This window comes from Corvus moneduloides, chromosome 6, assembly GCF_009650955.1.
Source record: "Corvus moneduloides isolate bCorMon1 chromosome 6, bCorMon1.pri, whole genome shotgun sequence".
In the NCBI taxonomy this organism is placed as follows: domain Eukaryota; kingdom Metazoa; phylum Chordata; class Aves; order Passeriformes; family Corvidae; genus Corvus; species Corvus moneduloides.
Genome location: NC_045481.1, coordinates 13,870,860 through 13,897,343, shown reverse-complemented (window position 1 = coordinate 13,897,343; position 26,484 = coordinate 13,870,860). Strand labels below are relative to the sequence as shown.

Here is a 26,484-nt window from a genome sequence, read left to right as displayed (position 1 = left end):
CAAGAGAGAGAATGAATTTGGATATATTTGAGTAACTTGACAAAAATATATTGCTTAAGCTCATCTCAAAATCAATCACTCAAAAATTACAAGAATTGAGAACATGTTTTATTTTCTTTTTTCCTTACCAAGTTCTGGAAGTGTAGAGTCAAGATACTTGCCCATCTGTTGTTCTTGCAGTATTTCAAAGCTTTGGTGTTTTCATAGGAATTTCTCTCTTGAGCTTTACTTGTAAGACATGCTTCCTGTAGATTTGTCCCTTGAAAATGGAACTGAAATGTATTAAATACAAGGTAGACTCTGAAATCAAAATATGTGTAGTTCTTGTAATTTAGAAAAATTTTGAAATCCTCTGTTATTTTTATCTTGGTCAACTACTGTATAAGGGAACAAAATGCTTTATGTTCAACAAGAATTTAACTTTTGTTAAGATTTTTTCATTGAATCATTTCAGGTGTTATTTTAAGATCACTAAAGGCTACTACAACTGATGCAATCCAGCTGTAATCTGGAAAATCAGAGATAACATTGTTTAATGTTCTCTGCTAAACTTCTGCCAGTAATTGTTAATATTTCTATACTTTTCAGTTAATTTCTTATTCTTTAGTCTTTTGTTATGGGGCAGTATTCTCTGATATCCTTAATGTCAAGCCATTTATAATAAAAAATAGCTTTTAGAGCTAAATTTCTTTTATAACAACAAGATATTCTATTGAGTTTATCAGCATCAGGTAGAGCATTTCAGGGAGAATGTGTTTTTATAGGGTGGATGTTACATTTTATGAGCTTTTAATAATTATTAGTCATTAACAGAGCAGTTTTTAATGAATTTTAAATTGTCTTAAAGGAACCCAGCCAGAATGGACCTCTTTTTACTGAGTTAAAGTTCTACATGCGAGCTGCTAAGCCAGATGAAAGTAAGCAGTCTATTAAAATGTTTTTAATGAACTACAAGTATTTAGGAAAATAGAGCCTGTAGAAATAAGGCTGAACTTTGAGAATCTCTTTAGGTTATTTTCAAAATTATTTTTAAATTATTGAAATCTAATTCATATATATAGTAAATTAGAGGGTTTTGGTAAGAAGTTTTTTGTAGTTCTGTTGGTGGTATTGTCTAAATTTAAACTTGAGTTGCATCTCTGTCCCTACAATGGATATGTGACTAACTTTACTGTATACTTTGCATACATATTTCCATGAAAGAAACAGCTCAGAGTACGCAGAAACAGTAAGCAATGTGACTGCTCCCTTTTTATGTATGTCTCTACTCATGCAAATTCATGAACTTAACTTTATTTGTGTTTTCAGTTCAGAAGTGGACTAAGTCCCATAAACTGAAATATTTAGGTGTACCAAGATACTGGGGTTCTGGCTTGCATGAAAGAAATGGAAACAGGTGAATATATCTTCTATTGACATATGTTGGAATTTATTTCATCCACAACCATTCTTTCTTTTAGCCTAAGTTACTTAATAAGGTGTATTTTCTGTTTATCTTAATGTTGTTCACTTCTGCTACAAATTTTCATGTTCATGGTGGGGTGTGTTTAGGGACTATATAAATAGATACATTTTATCTGTATTCTATTTGTTACTTCTATTTGTGTTTGTTACAGTCTTTATAATTTTTGTGAACATTGCTGCAATACAATGATGCTATTTATGTATATGTGGTTTAGAAGCTTTCTATATTTTAATTAAAGTCAATTTCTAATGTACACGTCCTGGAATAATATGACTACCTTCAAACTTTTTCTTGTTGCGTGCATTTAAAGAGTATTTTCACTCACAAATATTAAGGACTTAGTACTCACTCAAACCTGTTCTGTTTTCCCTAGGGATAGGGCTTTTTTTTTTTTGCTTAATCTGTGAGCTAGAATAATTGCTACTCCCATGTTAAATTTGTTTTAAGTCTAGGGATAGTTTTTAGTATTGTTCCATGCCAGGAAAGGTTTTTGTTACTTGGTCTTTAATGTTAATGCCTGTTTATGTAATAGTCCTTGTTTCCTAGTGGCCGTTCTCTAAACAGCTGTGCTGCAAAGGAGTTTTAGTAATTCTCTGCTTACTGAAGAGCTTACAGTAGGTCAGGCTTCTTTGTGTGGTCGGCGTGTATGCCTTAGTATGTCAGAAGTATCAGTGTTTCAGTAGGTCCTCAACTGTGAAACTAACCTAATGTAAAAACAACATTCGTTTTGAGAGGCAAAAGTAAATCTATCATTTATTTTATCCTGCAAATAAAAGTGACTTTGCATTCAGTGTTTAGTGCATAAATTTCTTTAATATAGCCACTATGAACATTTATAGCTCTAGAACCAGTTTGTCCATAGCAGTGAATAGCAGAACACCTTCGGCAAGTGAGAGGTTTTTGTTGTTAACAGTAGGTCAAAAAAAGTTTGCAGTAGATTTCAGTGAAGGAACATTGTAAGTGGACATGTTAAGTCATTTATAAAAACTAAGAAATGCATTTTTGTAAGTAGATGATGCTTAGTTTTACCTATAGTGAGTTACAATAGGGATGTTTTCCTCTGTGAGTACTTGTTATTGTGTTGCATAACTAGAATAAAGAGCAGTTCTTTTGATGGATGAGCATTTGAGTAGCTGATATAAAAAAGGTAAGAATTGATGTACAGCGTTAAAAAAAGTCACGTATTTCCTACAGTTTCTTTTGAGAGACATATTCAATCACTAGTTAGTACAGTTAACACAGATAAAATAGTTTGCTAAGTACAATTCAGTAACTTTGCTGGTTTTTTTGGTGGGTTTTTTTGTTGTTTTGTTTATTTTTTTTTGTCCTCGCATTTAGCTATCGATTTATGATAATGGACCGATTCGGCAGAGATCTTCAGAAGATATATGAAGAGAATGCAAAGCAGTTTCCCCATAAAACTGTACTACAATTAGGCCTGAGAATAGTAAGTTTAAAAAATACATTTTGTTTTCTCAATCTGTCTTCCCTCTGTAAGTCTCTCAGTTCAGTCCCACTTTTGTGCCGAGTCCGGGTCCTCTGGTGGGCGGACCTCGGTACTGCATTTACATGACTTTTGTTTTGTTAGCTTGATATTCTGGAATATGTCCATGAGCATGAATATGTGCATGGAGACATCAAGGCTGCAAACCTCCTTCTGAGTTACAAGAACCCTAATCAGGTATTTATAATGCATTTTACTCGTCATGTTTTAAACCTTCTATTTGACAACAATGAAAGTGCTTTGAACCTGTGAAATCTAGCAGAAGCTCATTTTTAAGAAGGTATATGGTAACATTATTTCTGCTTGACATTTATATCTAGTTAATATTCTGTGATTTTTTTAATGCATTTTGCTGGACAGTTATCAATTGACTATTTGGCCTAAATAGTATTCTAGAGAAATTCTTGAGATTAAAAAAAAATTGACTCACAAATAGGTATTTGCAGGTGGAAGCCTAAAATTATATAGCACACTGGTAAATTATGTTTGCCTGTCTGCATTGTTACCTCATTGCTTTGTTCAAGAAATCCATCAGATAAGTGTTCTGTTACTTGGAAAAATTGGTCTTTAAAGTGTTGATTGTTCCACTTGATTTACGGAAGTCTTTCATTTTTCTGCATTTTTAACTCTCTTTACCATTCAAACAATGCATATTAGAGTTATGGAATTATGTATGTGTTCTTGCCCAAATGTTTTAGCTTTTGAAAGATGTAAAATAATTTCAGTTCTCTCAAGGTAACCCTTGTTAGTGAGTAGTAGTAGTATGTAGTATTGTTCAAATGGGTCAACTGGCTTTAAAGAGGGTAGCAGAGTGATTGTATTTATAACTCTATGGACATTACTTCTTTTTTTGCTTGTTAGTTGTTTTGGTTTGGTTTTTTTGGTATTTTTTTAAATTTGATTTTATTGGTGATAATTGTTGTACTGTACTTGCCTTCTGTAGCAGCAAGAAATGACTTCCAGATCAGACTGCTTTATGGAAAACAATAAAACCTATCTGACATTGTTTTCAAATCATATGCATTAAGATTAATAAAGTACGGAGAATCATTCAAAGTTGAACAACTCACCATTCTTAATACTTTCAAGGAAGTTATGAGAATAGTTGGGAGTTGCATTTATCATTTGTGTAGTTTTTGTATTTATAGTTGTTTAACCTTAGAATAATTTGTGGAAATTACTAGGTGTACTTGGTGGATTACGGACTCGCCTACCGATACTGTCCTGAAGGAGCTCACAAAGTATATAAAGAAGATCCTAAAAGGTGCCATGATGGAACTATTGAATATACCAGTATTGATGCACACAAGGGTGTGGGTAAGTATGTAAAACTCAGCAACAGGCATTTGTGTATCCCTTTGTATAAATGAGACTTTACAAAACTCAGTGCAGCAAATAAACAAACCAGGTTTCTGGTTGTAAAAAAAAATGTTTTTCCTTTTTTTTTTTTTTTCTAGTTCCTTATGTGCTATGATGGCATTTTTCTTTTTTTTCATTTACTAACTTTTACTAATTGTATTTTTAATGTAACTTTCTTAACTAGAGCTCCTTAATTTATAAAGACTGTTAAGAGGTTCAGCATATTGCTTCATATTAACCAAGCAGAAATGGAATCGTGCTTGTGAGATCTTGATGGAAAAATAGGTCCTGGTTTTAGGAGAAAAATAGTTGTTGTTATCAATGTGAAAATATTCTTTATTTTAACTCAATAAACTTCATTTAATTAATTAATTATGCCTATAGTCACTGACCATCAAAACGCAAGGAGTGAGAAAAGGTTGAATATGGAAAGGAGAGGTCTATATCTGATTAATCACTGAAGATTCATAGTGAATATCAACTTCATTTTCTTAATTCTTAAATTTTGCTTTATTAGCATAAGAGTGTGTTCTGCAAAAAATAATAGTTGTTGAAAATTATTATTTGCTTGAGGATACTCAAAGCTGAACATAACCAAAGATGACTTGATTTGCCAATTTATACTTCTAGTGTAGTCCGTGGTCAGTGTATGTGTGGTGTTGTTTTGGTGAGGCTTTTTTTGTGGTTGCTTGTTTCTGGGTGGGGTTTTTTTGTGAAGGCTTAGGGATCTGATCTCATACTGTCCTCCGTTCAGTTTCCAGGCCACATAAAATAGTTCAGCATTGTGGAATTATTTTTGGGGGAGGTGGGGTCTCAGCACTTCTACCTTTTTATAGAAGAAGGGAAGTAAAAACTATTTTGAACAGAAAGTCAATCATTTCACTAACTTGTTCTATTTTTTCCACAACCTGAGTACTTAAAAAGCTTCCCAATTTGGGATAACTGCAGCATGTCATGTCTTTGAATAGGAGATTGATAAAGGACTTGAAAATGAAGTTGTCCTTCCAGATGTAGGAACAATATTTTTTCCTTCCTAGCTTTCATGCTAAAATAAAGATATAAGTAACAGATATGGTAGTGTTACGTTGTTAGCACTGTCTTAACATATTTATAAATTTTTACTGTTGTTAAACTGTGTGTGCTTTATTAGCTGGTGTTACGGTTGGTTTATTCATATGTGTATTTATATTTAGCACCATCGAGACGTGGCGATCTGGAGATCTTGGGTTACTGTATGATTCATTGGCTTAGTGGCCATCTACCATGGGAAGATAATTTGAAAGATCCAAATTTTGTCAGAGACTCAAAAATCAGGTGAGAACCTACGTGTTTTCTCTCTTTTGAAAATGAAAATATCTTTCCATAGAAATGCTTTGTACTTTCAGTTTGTTCCCTCTCGGTGAGTAGCTATTGTTTTCTGTATCCCTCATTTTCCCTTTGTGTCTCATGTATCCTTGACTTGTAATTAAACTTCACTTGTACTGTTCTGCTGTCTTCTTTTGTGTATGTGAAATGTTTATTTTTCCACTGCGGTATTGTCACTTTAGAATTGCCATAGTGAAGCCAAAAGCACTCTTAGCGGGATGCAGGTGACCATCAGCTGTGCTTTACGGGAAGAAAAGTGTGGAGTACGAGTCCCTTTAACACCATGCTCTGATGCATGTGGCAGAAATGAAGGCTAAAGGAGAATCTTAGATGTCTTTGAGCATCATTCCAGCTAGAGGACTACCATCATGGGATTTTAAAATTATTTTTCATTTTGTCCCTCAGCCTCAATGTTAACATGCCTTCCCCTCAGCCCAGATCAACCATGTCTTGTCAGATATTTAATATGAAGAGAGCTGTCCCAGCATAGCAGTTACTATCTCATTAACAAGTATTTGTTATTTGGCTTCCTTAGCATTGGTATGTGAGAGTTTAAAATGGACCAGTTCTTTATCTTCAGTCTTCTACTTGCTTTTACAACAATCAGCAACTGTTTCAGGTAGCCCACCCGGCATTCATCAGGTTCTCAAGTGTGCTGCACACCTACAAATGGCCATACTAAGTCATACCAGAGGTTTATGTAGTATGTTTCTTGTATCTGACAGTGGCCCAAACTGGGTACTTAGTTTATCAGAGCAGGACAAGATTGAAAATTCAAAAGAAACAGTCTTTTTGACTAATTTTGTTTTTCAGATGTAGAGATAATATTTCCATTTTGATGGACAAATGCTTTCCTGGGAAAGATAAACCAGGTAAGAGGAGCTATTTTAAAATACTTGTTCACTGAACTTTGTACCTACTTTAATTCTTCCTTTCAATCAGGAACAACAAAGTGGCATGAATTAGATTGTTGCTTAAGAGAAGTTTAGACTCTTCCTTTTGGCTGCAGTTTTATGCACTGCAGACACTGTGTTGCTTCTGGTTAAGGACAGTACTAATTTCAAACATGAGATGTGTAAATTGATTTTTCACAAGTGAATTTTAGATACGGAAATTTAGTAAGTAATGCAAACTTGAAGTATAGATTGTTCCTATTTTGCAGAGGTGATTTGCTGAGTACATTATTTTTTTTAACTGACTCTATTACAAATACACTTTCTTGGGATCTTAATATTTAGTTTTTTCCAGCTATTTCTGGTGATTAGAAGAATTTTCTCTGTCAACCGTGACTTGTCTGTTTTTTCAGTGGTCTGATGTTTCATGTGTTATTTAGTATATGTTTCAGTCTTGAACTGATGAAGTTCTGAGATAACATTGAATTTCCTTTTCCACATTTTTAAATATAGACATAAGAAATACCATGTAAATAAGCATTCATTGGTGAAGATTAGCCTATTACCTTTTTTTACGACTGACTGTTTTCTTCATTGCCATAAACATGTAAAAAACAGTGATGCTGTCATCACTGGGTAATGAACCTTGGTATAATTTTTTTCTAAAATGTGTTGTAGTAAAAACATAGTTATTATAAGTTTATAAGTAACCATTTCAAAAATAGCATGAGTAGTGCATGCATAATTTCTGTCTCTTTTCTAGTAAAAGTGAATGATTAAAATGTTTTCAAATAGAAATTAATTGGAGGTGCCATTTCTTTAGATGAAATAGCCAAATATATGGAAAAGGTGAAGCTATTGAGCTATGAAGAGAAACCTGTTTATCAGCATTTCCGAGAAATACTTCTGCAAGGTCTCAAGGCCATTGGGCAAAAAGATGATGGCGTGCTTGACTTTGGCTTGGCAGAGAATGGAGACTTTCAAAGAAATCCCGTGCAAAAGGTTTTACTCTAAAAATTAATAATGTCAGCTTTTATTGCATTTTGTTGAGCTAAGTAAGAGTTAGTGGTGTTGGAAGTAGCTGTCATACTTTCATCCAGCAACAAATAATTAAATAGTGATTTGTTTAAGTCCTGGTTGCACACGTTATTTCTCTAATTCAACTTCACTAATTCTTAATAAAACTTGATATAGAGTGATGTTTATAGAGGTACTTTCATTGTAGATAGTACCTTGGGTAACAAAATTTGTATACCTAGATATAATGACATTTGAACAGATGAATATTTGGTTAATTTACTTACTTCTTTAATTTGGTAAAACTCTAGATGGATCAAAGTACATGTAAGGTAAGATAAGTCTAGTTTTTGTTCCATATTAGTTTCTTTTCCGTGACTAGTTCAAAGCTTAGTTTTAAGTAAACATCTTTATGCCAAGTATTTGATTCTGGAATTTACATATTGATTTCGCTGTGATCCAATATGTTACTTTTGAGTCTTAACTGTATCAGTTGGCTAGGGGTATTTTTTTCTTTGTATTTAAGAAGCCTTAAACTCTGGATTTGAATTCCCATTTGAATATGGCATTAAGAACTTTTAAGCTTTAGGGAAGGTGTATGTTAAAACAGCTTATAACCCTGAAAAAGTGGTCACATAATGGCAATAATGACAATTGTCTTGTACTTCAAACTGCATTTATTACTTCTTTGTTTGCATTTGTTAATGGCAGGTGGGCAGTTCATTGGTTCCTTTAGCATGAGCTGGGGAACTGAGAATTACAGTACAGGATAATAGTCCAAGTATGTTGCCTGCTTACTGACATGATCAGCAGTGTGTTAAAGATGGGGGAAAAGCAGGAAAGAAAAAAACCTGTGGTATTCTAAAGACTTCTGAAGATATATGTCCAGCTTTTCTTAGTTCTTTTTGCCCAGTAAATAGTATTTTGGCTAAAATCATACAGCTGTGGTCTCTGTACTAATATTTTCTGCTGAACAGAGTGTAAAGGTCTCTCCAAAAGGAGAGTTTGATAACATAAGTTCTGTTCCCCTTGTGGTTTGATAAGGCTTGATGTTGCAGTGGGGATCCTGCAACACGCATATATCAAACCAGGAGTCCCGTGGAAAGGAAATATATATGGACAGACAGATTCTTGCTAGCTGTTTCAGAGATGTTTATTTCTCCAGCCGCATGGCCGGGGCTCTGCCCAGGAACTGTTCCAGTCACGGGACCAAGGGTCCTTCTGCCCGCGCAGGGAACACAAACCAACCAATGGGAACGAGGCCGAGCAGGGGCAGGGAAGCCCCGTGTCTGTGCCCTCAGGGCCCCTCTCCCAGGGCTACACGGCAGGGGAGGGACCCCAACACCTCACCCGTTTTATTTTAATAAAAGGAGAATGAAAACAACTGGATAAACATAACAAGAACAGTTTCAAAACAAAACAAGCCACCCTCCTGAGTCTTTAAATGTCCAAACAGATTCTCTGGAACATCTTAGGGCTGACAGAAGGGAGACAGAATTCTCTGAGCATGCTTTGTGGGGAAACTGAGGCAGGAGAGGGTTTAACTTCTTCCCTCCCCCTTTTCATCCCCCACTCGGCATTGGAAAGGGATTTTTGGGGAAACAATTGGCAAAAGCATGGTTTTGTGAGGGAAACCATGGATGAAAAAACGGATTGGGAATACACTGGGGGTAATAGGACATAGGGTAAAAGGGAAAGGTGGGATTAGGAAAGGGAAACTGTAGGGGGGGCTTACAATGGAGATATTGTCTAACATGACTACGATTTTTTGCATATATACTGCCTTTCACAGAAACACCATCAGGCCCAGTGACCTGCGATGCTTGTAACCCTTTTCTCCCTAGTACAATATTAAATTCCACCACCTCTCCATCTCCCAAGCTTGGGATGCATTTTTCAGGGTTATTCTTTTTAATAGCAGTTCTATGCACGAATATGTCTTGCTGGTTGTCACACCTTGTTATAAAACCATAATTTTGCTTAACATTATACCATTTTACTATCCCTAAGATCTTAGTTTCTATGATCTTTTCCTTTTTCCGAGTGGCTGCTGTTTTCTGTCTCGCTGCGTCTTTGCTCTCTCCTTCGGTCGCTCCCGTGTTGGAATTGTCGGGGCTGCTGGTGCCTGCGCGCTCTTCCCGGGGTCGCGTTCGGGGCTGCGCGGGCCGGGCCGGGCCGCGCCGCTCAGTTCTCCGTGCGTCGCCTCCTCTGGTCGCAGCTTCGCTGCCGCTGCCGGGCGCTGCATCCACATCTCGGCCGGGCCCCCGAGCGATGACTCCCCCGTGCCCTGCTCCAGCGCGCGTCTCGGCTGGGCGCGGCTCCGTTCCACCGCCGCTGCCGCCAGCCGCCGCCCGCGCGCCTCCCCTCTCGGTCGGGCGTTCCCGGGGCTCGCTCCACCACGCGCTGCGCAGGGCCGGGCGGGCACCGCTGGGTCCCGCCGCTCCTCGCTCCGCCACCGACACTGCGGCTCGCGTGGCTCCGCCCGCGCGCGGGAACTGCCTCGCTGCTGCTCGCAGAGCGCTCGGTGCACGTGGCCTGGGCCGCACGGTCCCTGCGCCAGGCTTCCCTTCGCCAGGACACAGCTGACATTGCTCAGCAGTCTCGGTAACTAAATAATATTCACGAAAATATTCTTCCATCGGCATATATTTTGACTCAAATATTAACTGTGTCCAAACGGTTTTCCAAAAGCCCTTGGTAAGAATTAAATCCCAAGAAACATAGAAAAAGTTCTTAAACAACCATGCCAGGAAGTGTTTCAGTTCTTTCTGAGCTTGAATCAAGCTAAAATTTACAAATCGTTGTTCAAGAATCGTTTTAAGTTTAAGATAAATGTCCATATGCGGCTCGGAGAGCCAAGAGTCTTCCCACTGTTCCTCCATAGTTTAGATACGGAATAGCAAAGCAAAACCAAGAAGAGGAATCCAAAGTTTCCAGGGTTTACTCACACAAATCAGTCGCTTAGGGATCGGGGATCGTTCTGCTCTCAATTCTCCACCATTTGTTGCAGTGGGGATCCTGCAACACGCATATACCAAACCAGGAGTCCCGTGGAAAGGAAATATATACGGACAGACAGATTCTTGCTAGCTGTTTCAGAGATGTTTATTTCTCCAGCCGCATGGCCGGGGCTCTGCCCAGGAACTGTTCCAGTCACGGGACCAAGGGTCCTTCTGCCCGCGCAGGGAACACAAACCAACCAGTGGGAACGAGGCTGAGCAGGGGCAGGGAAGCCCCGTGTCTGTGCCCTCAGGGCCCCTCTCCCAGGGCTACACGGCAGGGGAGGGACCCCAACAGCTTGAGGCCTGTATTTTGGGGACATAAATAATCTGGTTTTAATGGTTGGCTGGTTTCTTTGCTGAATAAGTTGGCCTGCTGCAGAGCCAACAGCTGTGACCTTTAATGTCCTTGTCCAGCAGAGATGTCTGGTGCACATTTTCAATGGAATAAAAACTTAAAAAATCTTACCTTTTGTCATAGGTTAGCGACACCTTTTTAGCCTGTATTAGTCAAGACCATTCCCAAAGGGTGGGATAATACTTTTCCATAGGTTCTTACCTCCTGATATCAAATAGAAGTAAGCCTTTTGATTGGGTTTCTTTTTTTTTATATACTTTGAGAACCATATGTGTGGTTAGCTTGCTCAGTTGTCACAAATATGTTCAAGCACTTAGATAAAAAAGGGAGTGCTACCACCCTCCTTGAGTGAGCATTTTCAGCTGTCTGCTTCATATTTCGGTGGGCTTAATGCTACTTCATGCCAGCTACTGCTGGAGTGTCTGGACAGAATAAGATTGATGGACATCAGGTTAACATAACCCTCTTGCTTTTGTCCAAACACCAGGACAGATGACTCTTCCTTCTATACTGGATTTTGTAGGCCTTGTAGCAGCTGCAGTATAGGCTAGGGTAGAAGATGATTTAGTGTTTTAAAGATAAGCTCCAAATTCCAAACTTCATTAAAAACTACTCTCCATAAAGATAATTTGCCACTGATTAGTAGCATTTCGCCTCTGAAAGCCAGGATCACAAGTGCTGAATTTTGTTTGGCATGCTTAATACCTAATTTGAAAAAGAAAAATGCAATCTGGCATCCCTCCTTGAGAAGATTATGACCTCTAACACAAAATATCTATGACATTTTGGCTCTACTGATCATTTAATCACAACAGGTCTTAACACACCTATTCTCCATTTCTTGTGGTGCAATCTACCGTAATATTTTCTTAAAAGAGTGTTATTTGATGTTCTGAAGCTATGCTGTTTCACAGCTAGGAGATAATATTTCTAGCTTCTATGTAAATACATTCTTAGAATGTAGGATTCTCCTGTGCCGTCAGCTAATTGAGCCATGGTGGGCATTATATGTTACATATAAGCATGGTTGTTCTGGAATCTGAGTCATTCTCCAGTATTGGTATCTGGGTAAAAGTCACAGATGTCTGCTATATTAAAAGTTAGCATTTTATTTTCTGTATCATGGCTCAAGTTTCCCCAGATGTATAAGTATGTGAAACACAGTTCACAGCTGTGCTTGAGGTTTCTTCTTTTTTTTTTTTTTTTTTTTTTTTTTTAAATAGTAAATGCATGTTGGTTTGTGAGTGTGGTATTCTATAGCAGTTCTAGCCAAACAAGAAGCTAGCAGTACCATGTGTTGAAGGAAGTATTTCAAGCTCTCGACTAAATTATTTAGAGCGAGGATCACATCTTATTGTTGTTCAGTGCTGAAGAGTTGCTGGGTAATATTTGGAGTAAAGTAGCCTGGAAAAATACAGGTCTTAGTGATTTGTGGTTCCTTCTAATGTTCAGGTTCAGATGTGCAGGTGTTGCTTTTGTCAGATGAATGCTCCCTGATTTCTACTGCTAGGTAATTCACCTGGATCAAGATTAAGAAACCACTTTTTATTAAATAAGCTTAGAAACAAGATAAATGTATTTTGCTTTTGTGTAACATGTACTGAATATCTGTTTTTCTGATGAGCGTTTAAAATGTTTCCTAGTACAATTGGGAGGAATGCATTATCTCTCATGTAGAAGCAGTGCAGTGCTGAAATAGTCCTCCTTAATTTTGGTCAGAATGAACAAAAGTGTCTGTGTTTATTCCTGCCTAATGCATCACAAATCTGCTGACATACTAACCTTGGAGTCTTGGCTGGCGGTAATCAGGCCTGTGCACCGGCAGGAAAGATGTACCTAATGCACTCCATCAGTGCAGTTTGCATATGGAAGTTCTCACAGGGGAGCTGCCCTGTGCCAGCTGAGGGTTACCTGCCCACTGCAGTTATTGTATGTAATTATCGAACCAATCTGTTCAGCCCAGCAGGGTTTAGATGGTAATCATGAAGCAACACTTTGGAAAGGAAAGATGTAATGCACTCTCCCCTTCTCTCGTGAGCTGTGTGAAGTTGTAGCCACTTTTAAAGCTGTGTTAGTAAAGCTCTAGTCTCACACAATTAAAAAATAAAAAAAATAAAGAAAAAGGAAAGGTAAAACTCCAGTGTTCAATGCTTTTCATGTATGTTTGATGCAGGTCAGTTCATCCTTTGCAAAAATCGTGGCTTAAAACAATAATTTTCCATGACCACTTCAGGAATACTTTGCAATAGTAAGATTAATTGTAATACACAGATAGTAAGAGTTCTATCCATTTAGAGGTTTTAAGATAATGTACCTTGAATGCAGTTCAGATTTCCCAAATACCTCTCTTTGGAACAGAACCCATCGTTGCTATTAAAAAAAAAATGTACTGTAAGTGGGTATTAGCTACTTTTAAGCTGTGCAAAAAAAGCCTTAAGAAGCAAGAATCCAGATAAACTTGAATTTAATGTGGTGTAATTGCTTTAGAGAAACCCAATTAATAGGAACTTAGGATAAAATGTTTTTATGTGTTAAGTTTTTCAGATTGCTCCTTTTGTGACAGTTATTCAGTGTAAGTTAACAAACATCCCATGTTACGATCACAAAACCTCATGTTTTCATACATTAAAATTTCAACTCCTAAAGTGATCTGCAGATTGGGGAACTGTTGTTTTAAGTTGTGTATAGCTTAGTACTAGTATTCTTGTTTTAATACAGGAATAAATTTTCTCTATGACTGGAGACATTTTATAATATAATATCCTCACAAGGTATTTCCTTATTTTATATTTTCTACTTTGTGTAGTCTTTCCTGCTCTTGAGTTCAATTGCTATTATTTTTTAAAATTTTTTTTTTTTTTCTTCAGAAGAGAAGAAAGGCAGCAGCTGCAGCCAGTGAGGGCACTGAGGCGGAAATGGAAGATACAGGAAGTCCAAAAAAAAAGAAAGCTGCTACTTCTAGTAAGTCAAAACATTGTTCTGGCAGTCCCATGTACTGGGCAGGATACTTTGGCTAAAGTCCAGACCCCCACTCAGCCACTTGCTCCCCTCCTCAGTGGGACAGAAGGAGAAAATAGGTTGAGAAAACCCATGAATTAAAACAAAGATGAGGAAATTTATTACTATCTACTATTTGTTTTGGGCAAATCAGACTCAACTTGGGGAAAATAAATGTAGTATATTGCAAATTTAAAATAAATTTGGATAGTGACAAACAACTTTGCTTCCCCTTCTCCCAAACTCAAGCTAACTACTTCACCCTAAACTCCTCTACCACTCTCCTTGTTCGGTGCAGGGGTCCTGGAGGGGAAGTGTGCTGTGGTGTCTACTGCTCCTTCATCATTACATTTTCCCTCTGCTCCAGTGTGGGCTCTCTCTTTTGGGCTGCAGTCCTTTGTGGGGGGGGGGGGGGGGAATTGGCCCAGTTTTTTCAGGAAATATCCATTTTCTCCAGGTTGGGCTCTCATATGAGTTGCAGGGGATATTTCCTCCGTTCTGGGTCTTCTGAGCTACAGGGAACATGTTCTCTGGTGCAATGGAGTACCGCTTCCACCGTTGACTTTGGTGTTCTGTCTGCTGTTTCCCACTCTTCTCCCTGCACTGCTGCTTCCTTTCTGCCTGTCTAGTGGTTTTTCCCCTTTCTTAAATGCTTCCAGAGGTGCCACAAACAAATTTGGCTCAGCTTTGGCCTGCAGTGGGTTTGTGTTGAAGCTTTGGCCTACAGTGTGTTTGTATTGGAGCCATCTGGAAAGGGCTGTGTCAGGCACAGGAGAGCAGCTGATCTCTCCCTACAGATTCTAGCCCTGAAGCTGACCTCAGCTTACCAAAACCTAGCCACGTGGCCATAAAATACCCAATAGAACCATTTACCTTTAGCAGTGCAAGTGCTTTTGATCTTTCACAATTTATTTTTTAGATTAACTTTATAAAGTTAAAACATTTCAAGTTTCTGTCTAAGAAAGGATTATGCTCCAATTATGTAGTGCCTAAAGCTGGTAGAATTGCTAGCTGATAAAAATTGGTGGCTGAACCCTGTTCTTTTGCCATCATTCATTCTCTGCTCATTCATTTTGTCCTCCTGTCTTGTCCAGTTACCTGTTAGAACATGCTGACTCCTCAGGATTCCTCTTCACAGAGTGTTAAAGCCAAGGGCTAACAGCAGCAGCTTCCAAAAGCAAGCGTGTTTAAAGACAAGGAAAGGATTAGCTATAAGGATAGAAAATGCTGAAGCTATTTTTTCAACATAGTTTGGCATAGTTTCAGTGCAGTCTGGAAAAAGTCATGGGCAGATAAAGTAGGATTATTGAAAATGCAATGTGAGAAATCTTCAGCAGATCTGTATAGGGTAAGCTGATGGTGAGTGTCTAGTCAAACTGCTTTATGGATCCAACCCTGTAATGCCTTTATGTAAATGTGAACTGAATTCAAGTAATAGCAAAGATATTTTTCCCCAAGAATTTATGGTTTATAATTTCATTTGAAATACCAGATGTTGTCTGTGGTCAGTTAGTATAAAAATAATAAAGCAGTAGGACTGAAGTCTACCCCAAAACAAATATCCTTGTTTAAAAACAGTTTGACAAAGGAGTGTTGCAGGATGGGAAACTATAACCTTTCAAAGAGTAATAATGTTGGTGGGTTGGGTTCTGGATTTACCCTGGTATATTTACTCAAACTGTATGGTACAAAGTACATGGAATGAAGCTAATGTTATTCCAGGAGGTGACACTGCTTTGTTCATTTTCAGCTGTTCATATTATAGAATTGTAATCATTAAGACCAGTGATTATTTCTCTTTTTTGAATGCCTTTTTACTTGTTTACTTCAATTTATTATAAATTCTCTAGTCTGTCAGTGGCTGAAGAAGTGGTAATTGGATTATACTTTCAAGGAAATAAAATTATTTTATATGATGCTGACACTTAATAGTTTTAGCATTTTAGATATAATTTAAGACTTTTTAACAAAATACTTAATACAGCTGACTATTTTCTGGTTGCGATTTAAAATGCATGTGCAGAACATACTTTCCTTTCTTGTAATATATTATACTACCTTTTCCTGGGATTGTAGATTGAATTTCTTATAGAAGGAGATGGAAAAGAACTTGAAGAATTGCAATCCAGTTGGTAACATCAGCTTTTTGTAAGCAATGAGGTTTTCTCAGACCAAGTAAAGGTATTTGGGAGGCTATATAGATTTTCAACATAAGCTTAAATTAGAAGAACTTACTCTTGCTAGTTCAATAGAGCTACAGATGAAATGGCTCTAATTTACACTACTCAGTTTAATGAATACCAAGTAGAGGGAGTATATGAAATGATTTCAGGTGAAATGTGATACATGTACTTATTCATTTGGTTCTCTCCAAATTTGGAATTAAAAACTTTACCAACTATTATGTGATTCATAAACCTGTGTAGAAGGAAGGGGCAACTGTTTCATAATCTTTTCTGATTCTGATGCTTTTATAATTTGAAAAAGTCTGATTATTATAGAAATACTTAAAACTCTGTTTCCAAATCTGACTAGTTTTTGTGTTTTTCCTGTGACTAAAAAAAAATCTTGAAGTTCAGTAAAAATGGATGTTTTCTTCATACCTCTTAGTTGTACAATTTGAAGTGAAGTCATACCGGAATGCTTTAAAAGTTGTTGAAGTTCTATTTTGTTGGTTTGTAAGGGGCATAAATATGGTGGAATGGTGGTTGCTCTTCAGGTATTCAAACAACATCTCGTAAGTATTTGAACATAAAACAGTGACAAGAGGAGCTGTGCAGCCTCTTGCAGTTCAGCTCATCAGCATTAACCAGATTTTTAAGCAGTTTGGCTTATCCAGTTCAAAAGATTAGTTATCCCCAAAAGATCCTGATCAGCTGTGTGGCACGTAGAGTACCTTAAGGTGCTCAGTGGCTATAGGGAACTCTGCCAGTAATGAAATCTGCCACTGCTGGGGCTGGGGAGCCTGTGGAGTCTGTGGACTTGGAGGAGGAGGAAAGAATGGCACTGAGAAAGGACAGACATCTGAAAATTCTTGCTTCTGCTGTCAGCTGCCCCTGGTTGTTCTCAGTGTAAGAGTGGCCATATCAGATGAGGTGGTTAACGGCCTTCTCCTCCTCCAATTCTGTCAGCCATCAGTGTTTCTAGAGCTGTTGAGCAACTCTGTTTGGAAGCAGAATTTCAGAAAGTGCTTGAGAAACAAACTGTATTGGACTCCAAAATAAGTTGCATGAAATTTTGTGACATTCTTAAATTGTTTTTTATTTATATTAGCATGTTATCAGCTTTTTCTTTTTTTTCCTTGACATAATGAAACCATAGGCTTTCCTGAAAAGTGGAATTTTGCAAGCTTTATAAAGCAATATGGATGACGTTGAACTATTATGTTAGCCAATGTATCTCCACCAGGATGCTGTCAGAAGAGATGATTTCTATTTAAATTAGAAGCTTTTCTCCCCACTCTGTTGCAGCTCCATTTTCAGTATTAGCTGCCTTCAAGTACAGTAGTAAAATACAGTCTTATAAACGACTATACTGTTAAAGCAGAATGCCAAACTTTGGCATACACTGTATGTGTCCACCAACGCTTGTGCAGGGGTGTAGTGCATAATATGATAGGACTAATATGCTTATTTTTAATCAGTTTGGTGGAATAAGCAGATAGTACAGGTATCTTCAGTCAAAATCACATAAATGCTGCAAAAACAAGAGTTTTGTGAGTAATCTTAGGTTCAAAGCTACAATAGAAATGACTACCCTGGCAGGTATTTTTAAATCTCGGGGTTGATGAAGATTGCAATACAGAATTTTTTTAGAATAGCCTTTTTTCTGTTCTGAATTTTTTAAGACAGTTTTGGGATTTATTAAATAGGACATGTAAAGAGAAATACTAAGATACCTACGACAATGAAAGTACTGTATTTTTTAATGTACTTTTAAAATAGGCAATACTACTGAGGGTAGGAATTCTGCATGTCAGTATTGCTGGATAGCATCCACCGTGTTAAGGCCTTAACTGGGGTCTTTGGTTACGCTTGCAGTATAAATAAAGAACTATGGGAACCACTCCAATATGAAAACAGTCATACTGATGGATTGGTTAGAAGAACATTCCAAAATGGTGGTTTAATAGTATTTCTCAATTAATAGGTACTTAGCTTTATGTTTATTTACCTTGCATGCCTTTGCATAAATCAGTATCTGGGTTATTGCCTTAAATCTTTTTTCTTTATTCAAGTAAGATTTGTTACTTAATGTCCACTTAAGCGCATTTTTGCATTTAGAGAATTATTGGCCTTGTCACCAAGCTTTAGGAGAAAGCAAATCATATTGTTTTTTGAGCTTCTTTATGGTGCAACTTGTGACTTGTCTTTCTACTCTGTACCAATGCCCACATTAGAGGTAGATTTTTTTTTAATCTCAATTTCATACCCTAAAACCTTATTTTCTGTGAAACTTGCTTCACAATAATTCTAATTGTGTAATTCATCTCTTCCTTCTTGTGGAGGATTTGGTATTGACTACTATCTGTTACAGACTCCAGGAGGAAGTAGATGTAAGTTTTAAAGTGGTATATCCATCTCTGTGTTTAGTGACTGAAAGATCTGTCCCTTTCTGTGCCCTTCTTCATCTTCCCTTACCTGTCTCAGGAGTGTTGCAAATTAAATGTTCTAGTATAAGACTTATGTGGTCTGGTTCTAGCAGTTAAAAGCAATTAAAAGTGCTGCAATGTTATATCTAGAAATTAACAGGAAGATCTGGGTTTTAAAGGAGAGAAATAATGTTTTTAGTTGCCTGAAAAATTGACAAACTCACTTCTGTATTTTGCATTAAGTATATTCAAACACAGTATGAAGTGATCTGTCTTTTTATGACCTGTCCAAAGATTGTTTGAGGCTTTTCAAAAGCTATTTAAATTAGAAAAGGTGTGGTAGGAGGTGCTTTTAAGTTTGAAGATTTTAAAATATTTTGAATAGGAAGGTTAAAATAGATTTGGTTTACATTTAATTTCTCTTTATGGTTCTTCACAAATAGTAGGGTTTTTTTGACAATTTGCAAGTGACAAATTCAGTGAGAATTAATTTGAACATGTGCCACTAATTACAATAAAGAGAAAAAATTAGTGTCCAACATGTAAAGTATGAGAGTGTTACTGTGTATTTCTGTGTGTGCTTGGAACACAGTTCTTTACTGTGAGTCTACCTTTGTATTTTAAGCTTATTTCTGTACAAGATCTTCAGACCATTTCTAGCACTTAAACACACTTAAAATGTAAGTAATTTAAGTTCCTTGTTACATTTCATGGGACTTTCTTGTGTTTGCTGCTAATAAAAAGTATTAAATTAAAAGAAAACAACTTGTAACAAAACTTTTCCATGTGTAAGGTTTTGTAAAATGACTTTACCTGTAGAATCAAGTAATTTAAGAAAAAAAGTGATGTCTGCTTTTTTGGTTGTTTTTCTGTGACCTGAAGATGAATTGCAGTGTGTTGAACAGGTATTGCAATTCGAACTCAGATATAAAATTTGCAAGTGAAATTTTTCTACAGGAAAGAAAAATTGTACTGCAGTGACTCAGATTTTTACAGGAAACTAACCTGTTTCAAGATTGCAAGTAATGTTTTGAATTAAACTGCCTTCCTCCTGCAAATTGCTGTATGGTGAAGAGGAGGGTTAATTTTAGACACATGCTGAATGGGACAAATGGTTTCTGTGTATGTACAATTATGTTTTGGAATATCTTCAGTGAAGCAATTTTTACAAATAGAAGTAAACCAGTTTTAGTTTCATCTGGAACAATTTTATATTAAAATTTTTAAAAGAACACTCATATATTTGATGTTATCTGTAAAAAATACACAGGCATAAAGTCATAAATAATACATTCTTGTGTTCTGATGTTTTTCCTTATGAGAATATGTAAAGCATTTTCTTTATTTGTTGCAGGAAAGGGAGTACTTGGCCGAACAGAGTACCTAAAGCCAAGCCCCATCCCATAACTTTACTGACTTTTTTCTCTCTCATCCCCACCCCACAGACATATATTTACTGGAATTCAAGTCCATATTTGCATTCTTCTGGTCTCTCCATTCTTTTTTTTCTGAGTCATTTCTGAATTCTTGTAGAAAAAGAGCTGCTAGCTCTTGTAGAAAAAGCCAACTAGCCGCAACTACTATTTGTTGCCCTTGCAATTTCTTCAGCGGCTTCAGAGTACTGAAAAATGCTTGTCTGAGAAGTGTTATTCACCAGTTTTTTCAGTTATGCTGGGGTTCCCTGTCTGAGTTGGGAAAGAGCTTGTCAGAGGACTCTTCCTTAAAAGAAAGAAGAGTCTTCTTAAAAGAAGACTTCATCTTTTTAAAATCTTCTTAAAAGACGATTTCTTCTTTTGTCTTCTTAAAAATATCTCCTCATTGGTGCCATATTCAAACTGCCCAAACTTATTGGAGAAGGGTGGTGTTTAACTCACTAAATGTTGCAGCCTGCCCTAAGTTCCCATTTGATGTGTGCAGCTGGTTGCTGAACATAGTCTTCCAACACTATTTTCTTATTCCTTCCATATGTAAACAGCAAACGTATGAGTTCCATTTTCTTGTTTTCTTTTTCAATCTGATGACTGTAGAACTTTTTTAAGGGGCAGTTGAAGGAAAAAGGTCTCCTAGAGACCCATCTAGCAAAATTACTTAGTTGTTTGATACCAACAAAGACAGCTGAAATACGACTGAAGCACATTTTGCAAGAGAAAAGGGATACTGTGATCAGTGGAAGATTTGAAGAACTGGCAGTTCTAAGTTTATCTGCTTTGGAAATCACAAGTCTGTATTTATTACTTAAATTAGTAACAAAATTATTCTTGGGAATAAAATTGCACTGAGATCTGATGCAGTGGCATATGTAAGATCATAGATTAGGGACAGTCTCATTCCTACCTTATCACTTCTCAGGTTAACTGTGGCAATTCAACACATTTGGCATGTAGTTAAAGCAACGTCAGTCCTGAGACTGTCCTGCTGTGGCACTCGGGGTGTCCACACAGAAAAGATGATTAAACTTCATCCGTGTGGGTACCAGTTGAGCACATCTCTTCCGGAGAACTCTCCACCCTATCATCCACCACTCCAGGTTTACTGACCTTTGTTTCTTAAAGAGGTAGAGCAAAATGTGTGTGTAAGATTATGCGCATGTATGCATGGACATTAGGTTTGGGGGTTTTTTTTGAGAAAGGAAACCTTGTAGTGTCTGATGAATGTACTCCACCACTTGTGCTTCTTTTGATGTTAGCTGTTTTATTTAGTGATGATGACTACAAATTTGGTTAAGAGCTACAATTGCTGGAACTCTTCAGCCCATTAGCTGGGGACTGGCATGTGCTTAGCCTTTGTCAGGTGTAGATTCAGCATATGCAAGTGATGCAGTTGCTAACTTTTGGCATGTCTGCTGCTAGATATTTTTCAGTTACATGATGTTTGCTGAGAGTCTAAAATCTCTGTATGGTTCTGTTTTCAGATGTTCTCACCTATGATGTAACTTAGAAGTCACCTAAATAATACCTGATTTTATCTGCTCGTTAGCTGTGTTTTCATGTTTCCAAATCTCTCACTGTCCTTCTTTTCATCAAAGAAGGCAATTTAAATGGGAAAGTTGTGACTCTGGTTTTATCGAAGGAACTTCTGTGATTTTATAGAAATTTTAATTTTTTGACTCAAGCACAATTTTATTTCTTTTAAGACTTGTGTGTTTCTAAAACAGTGTACGTAGGATTGGAAGATGAGATAAGGGACATCAAGAGGAGATCTGCTCTATACACCAATCTAATCAATTTATGTTGGTGTTAATCTTCATACATGCTAATATTTTATCTTAGAACCTGTGTGATTATTCTAAAACTTCCCTGGTCAACACCACTTGTAGTACTTAACTATCCTTACTATTACAAAGGATTTGATAAGGGGAAGTATTTTCTTTTGATATTTTTATTACCTAATATGAATTTCCCTTAAGCTTAGTGGTTGTTCTAGCTGCTGTGGACATGAAAATCACACTCATGTTATGCAGCAACCTTTTGCACATCATATGTCTCCAATTTTCTTTTTTTTACTTTCTTCAGATAAACTAGTTAAATTCAATTTTTTCTTGTTGTTTTGTTAGAGAGCTGGAGACCACTTTTTCTCTGCATTTTTCTCAGACCTTTTTTGTAGGATAGAGCCCAGAGCTATACACAATACTGCTGGGTTTCTTTTGTAAAGTTGTTTTGTTTTGCATTGTTGTCTGCCTCCTTGATTCCCCCAAATTTACTCATTGAGCTTGAATGATCAGTGACTCTTACTGTTCAAAGGCTGTTGTCTTAAGCAAGCAGCTTCTTTCTTAAGGACTTCCGTGAAATTCAGTTTTACTTTTCTTTACCTGTACTCTTGACATGGACAGTGGAATTATATATAGCTTTACAAACAAGAACTGAAGTAATGAGGCATGCTATCTTCAAGGAGGAATTTAGGATTAAGAAGGAAAAAAATAATTAAAAACTACATGAGGAGATGAGAAATATTTCATTGTTCCTGTATATGCAAAAAGATAGAAATTTTTATTATGTGTAATATTTTTTTGTCAAAGTGACTACAGTTGAATACAATTCACAGAAATGAGCTGTGGTGCTTTGTTTTCTTCCTTTTCCCTGGTAGTAGGCAGGAAGGAATCAAAGTGCAGGAAGGTTTTTATTATTGCTTTTAGGTATGGTCTCTTTGAACAACCTGCCTGCCAGGTTTACTAGGAATCTTATTTAGATGGGATTATTTGTTACCTTTGTTAATAAAATATTGTCAAGTGATAGCTTGAATCTGTGGGCACAGTTGCACTGATAGCTGAGCTGATGTAACAGCTGACATTGCCAATCAGAAATCTTCCTTCTTTTTTTTTTCACACCTGTGTGCCTTCCACCTCCTCTTGTATAAGCTCCATTCAGAATGCTCTAAGATGCCACAGCTCACTAAACTGTGAGAATACCAGATCAAAATTTCATTGCTAAGTGTTCTAGTTTTAGTTGGGATAGAGTTACTTTCTAGTAGCCGGTGCAGTGCTGTGTTTTGGATTCAGTATGAGAATAATGTGGATAACACAGATGTTTTGGCTGTTGCTAAGTGGTGCTTACCTTAAGTCAAGGACTTTCCAGTTTCCTGTGCTCTGCCAATGGGGAGCTGTGCAACAAGCCAGGAGGGAGCACAGCCAGGTCAGCTGATCCAAACTGGCTGAAGGGATATTCCATACCCAGTATATAAATGGGGGGAGAATGTCATACCAGAGTGTCATACCCAGTATATAAAATGGGGGAATTGGCTGGGAGGGACCACTTGCTGCTGGGGGTGATCTGGGCATCAGTCAGTGAGGTTTTTTTGTGAGTGTGGTAATTAATCTGTTTCTTTTTACTTTTGTTATTATTATATTTATTGTAATTATTAAGCTGTTCCTATTTCAATCCATGGGGTTTTTTTCCTGTTTTCAATTCTCCTCCACTTCCCAGTGGGAGGGGAGAGGAGGGGGAGTGAGTGAATGAGCTCTGCATGGTAGGTAGTTACTGAGTGGGGTTAGACTATGATCCCAGAGCTGGATGAGCTTAGCACAAGGTCCAAAAAATGGCTTAATACTGGAAGGCATTATAAAATGAAAAGTTGGCACATGAGGAGGAAGGAGAAGTGTAGGTTTTATAGAGGATTTAATTCTTTTGGTGAAGATGAGCTAAAAAAATGACTCAACTCCATCTGATGCTACTCTTGGAGAAGTTGAACTGAACAACGTGTTTTTTAGGAGACGGTCAGTGCCCAGAAATAGTTGTAGATTCTCCTCTGTCCATGTCATATTCCACATCCCCACTTAAAGCTCAATGAATGAGTTGAGTTGATCTATCCTTTTAAGACTAAAAGTATTTTCTTGTGATCTGTTTTTGTTATTTTGCTTAACAAAAAGTCTTTTTGTTTTGTTTGCATTGCAGATGCAGTTGCTGCCAGAACCCAGAAGATGACCTTACCAAAACTCAAGAAAAACACAGCAACTAGAAAGAGACTCCAGAAGTAAATAATATATGGAGCAACAAATTAAGTTGCTCAGTGGCTCATTTCTGTGTTTTGTTTTTTTTTTTTTTCTTGTAGCACTGGAATCTATTTCTTTCCTTTTTAAATGATGACTCCTATAAAAACACGGACTGTTGTTTGTACCTGTTTTTGAATGTTTTATTAAAATATTTGCATAATTTATGTATACTTAGATACTAATGCAAAATTTTGCCAACTTTTGAAGTGGGGATGCATTTTTATTCTTTATATACATGAATTCATGTCTTAAAGGCAAACTAAAAGAGAGTCCCTTTTTCCAGCTTTATAATGTAGAGATAAAGCCTTATTTAATAGTTTCATTATGGATACTATATAAGAAACAGCAGTGTTGCATCTGATTTCTCACAGTTTTGAGTAAAGTCATATTGGTGGTCACATAGATGTACACTGAGATGAAGTCTGAAAAAGCAGAAATAGCTTTTAAATATTTTTCAAGTGTTTGAATTAAAACCAGAACATAAGGCAAAAATCATGTCCTTCCATTCTAGTTTGTATAAAATGCATTTAAACAATTCTTTGAAAGACAGGTACTGAATTTTGGCCTTTTTTTTTTTTTTGCCTAGTATTTGTGTTTATATCACTTTTCCAATTATTTACAATTTCTCTGGGAAGAAAGAGACCAGAATTTTAGACAAAGGGCCAAGGGCAAAGAAAAGAACCAACCAAAAACCAATGCCTATTCTCAACCACCCCCTCAGGTTTTCTTTTTATATTAGTGAAAAGACTGGAAAAGTTATAATTGTGAGTAACTTTGTGCAGGATCTAGTTCCAGTTCTCATAGCAACATAATGGTTTACCTTTTCAGTACTTGAGGAGCATGTAATCTTCCAAATCCTTTTGTGAAAGTACTTTGTTGCTTGGCTTTCAGTCCTCTCTTCAGAGTTGTAAGTCAAAAAATAGTGTTGAATTTCAGTGTGAAACACTACCACTTTTCATGTATCTACTGCAGCATACACATAAGGCATGAACATCATTCTTATCAGGGCAACTGAAAGTTGGGCAAATCAAAAGGAATCCATATGAGCCAGTGAGAGTGTGTCTGTGTGGATGTCCAGCTTGCTTGATTGTATAACGTCTGAGTAACTGCTCAGGAGATTAAATAAGTATGTTGTAGCATGAAATGCTGAATGAATGAATGATGAGGTTTTGTTTTGTAACAAGGGAATCCGTTGTTTTGAAATAAAACTGGAATACCACATTTAAAAGGTGCTTTCTCATTTCTGTTGACTGTTAGGCTCATTTTCCTGGGTTTTAGCAAAGTGTGGCTGACAACTTTAAGCATAGCATTCTCTTCATTTCAGATGTAAAAATAGGACTGCTAAAGCCTCTGTCATGTTTAAAACTCCTCAAATCAAACGATCATTTTAATGTCTTCGTTTAATCATTTTGTTCAGAAAGTATGTTACACTGCTCTGAATAGCTATTGTCAGGAAGGCATACGGTATTCTCTTCCTTGTCACATACTCAAAGTTAATGTCATTCTTTTGTACTTCAGTTGTTTGACATTTTATTTTTTTAGTAACTTATTTACCAGTAAACTTCCTTTGATTACTTTCCAAGTTTTCACGGTGTGTGTTTTCTTTTGACACTACCAAAGCCAAGTGCGACAAACAGTTATTTCTATATATTTGAAAAAAATGTTTTGAGCGAATTTCATAAGCCACCCCTACCTCCTCCCACCCCAAAAATGTCCTGGAAAAAGATGTCCTGGCAAGTGTTCTGTGAAGGAAAGGGGTGCTTTTTATTCAAGGTGACTGTTGTTTCAGGGCTTGTCTGTGCTCACAAGGCACTGCAAAACCCCAGGCTCCAGCTTGCTGTAACTGCAGTAGTGTTTAAAGTGTGGGACAGCCAGGAGGAGCAGAGGGGAAGGCTGTGATTGTACCCGCAGCGCTACCATATGGATCACATACAGTGTGTGCTTGCACACACGTGTTTTGCTGCTTTGCAAAGCACTGATGGGGAAATACAGCACTTTATGGGAGGCGGAGGGTGCAGTAGGATTTTGTTGACATCCCTGTTCGAAAGTAAAGCCCCTAACACAAAAGAAGCAAGCTGCCTTTAGACTGCATTTACTGCTCTTGATGACTCCAGTTGTGTGTAAATATTAGAAAACAGCAGGGTCCTGCATTCCAAGAATCACTTGAGCAGTGCCATGAAGACAAGTGTCCTTACTAGTATTGTAGTCATACTCCCAAGCTCTCCTGCTGTTTCTAATCTGTGCGCGCAGCCGTGAAAAAACTGGACTGACATTTACAGGCACAGCAGGGAGACACTTGAGTAGGGAATGTTAAAGACTACGCTACCTATGTTTCAAAGTGGCCACCATACATGATAAATCTTCACAGGAGAACTAGTCGGCACTTCAGCTGATGGTGTAATGAGGATATTGATAATGAAGCACAGAATGCTTCTTTTAGTGCTTGAACAT

At 37.2% G+C, this 26,484-nt stretch overlaps 1 protein-coding gene across 2 annotated transcripts in view; it reads left to right on the top strand.

Annotated features, from left to right (window-relative positions):
* The window catches only part of VRK1 (VRK serine/threonine kinase 1), a 38,041-nt gene extending 12,431 nt beyond the window's left edge, over positions 1-25,610 (top strand). For both annotated transcript variants that reach the window (XM_032112616.1, XM_032112617.1), the window contains exons 4-13: positions 848-917; positions 1,309-1,396; positions 2,804-2,912; positions 3,054-3,146; positions 4,154-4,286; positions 5,522-5,642; positions 6,507-6,565; positions 7,410-7,588; positions 13,828-13,921; positions 23,936-25,610. In XM_032112616.1, coding sequence (XP_031968507.1) covers positions 848-917; positions 1,309-1,396; positions 2,804-2,912; positions 3,054-3,146; positions 4,154-4,286; positions 5,522-5,642; positions 6,507-6,565; positions 7,410-7,588; positions 13,828-13,921; positions 23,936-24,018 — 1,029 coding nt within the window. In that variant the 3' untranslated portion in view covers positions 24,019-25,610. The remainder of the gene's footprint in view (positions 1-847; positions 918-1,308; positions 1,397-2,803; positions 2,913-3,053; positions 3,147-4,153; positions 4,287-5,521; positions 5,643-6,506; positions 6,566-7,409; positions 7,589-13,827; positions 13,922-23,935) is intronic.
* The last annotated feature ends 874 nt before the right edge of the window (positions 25,611-26,484 follow it).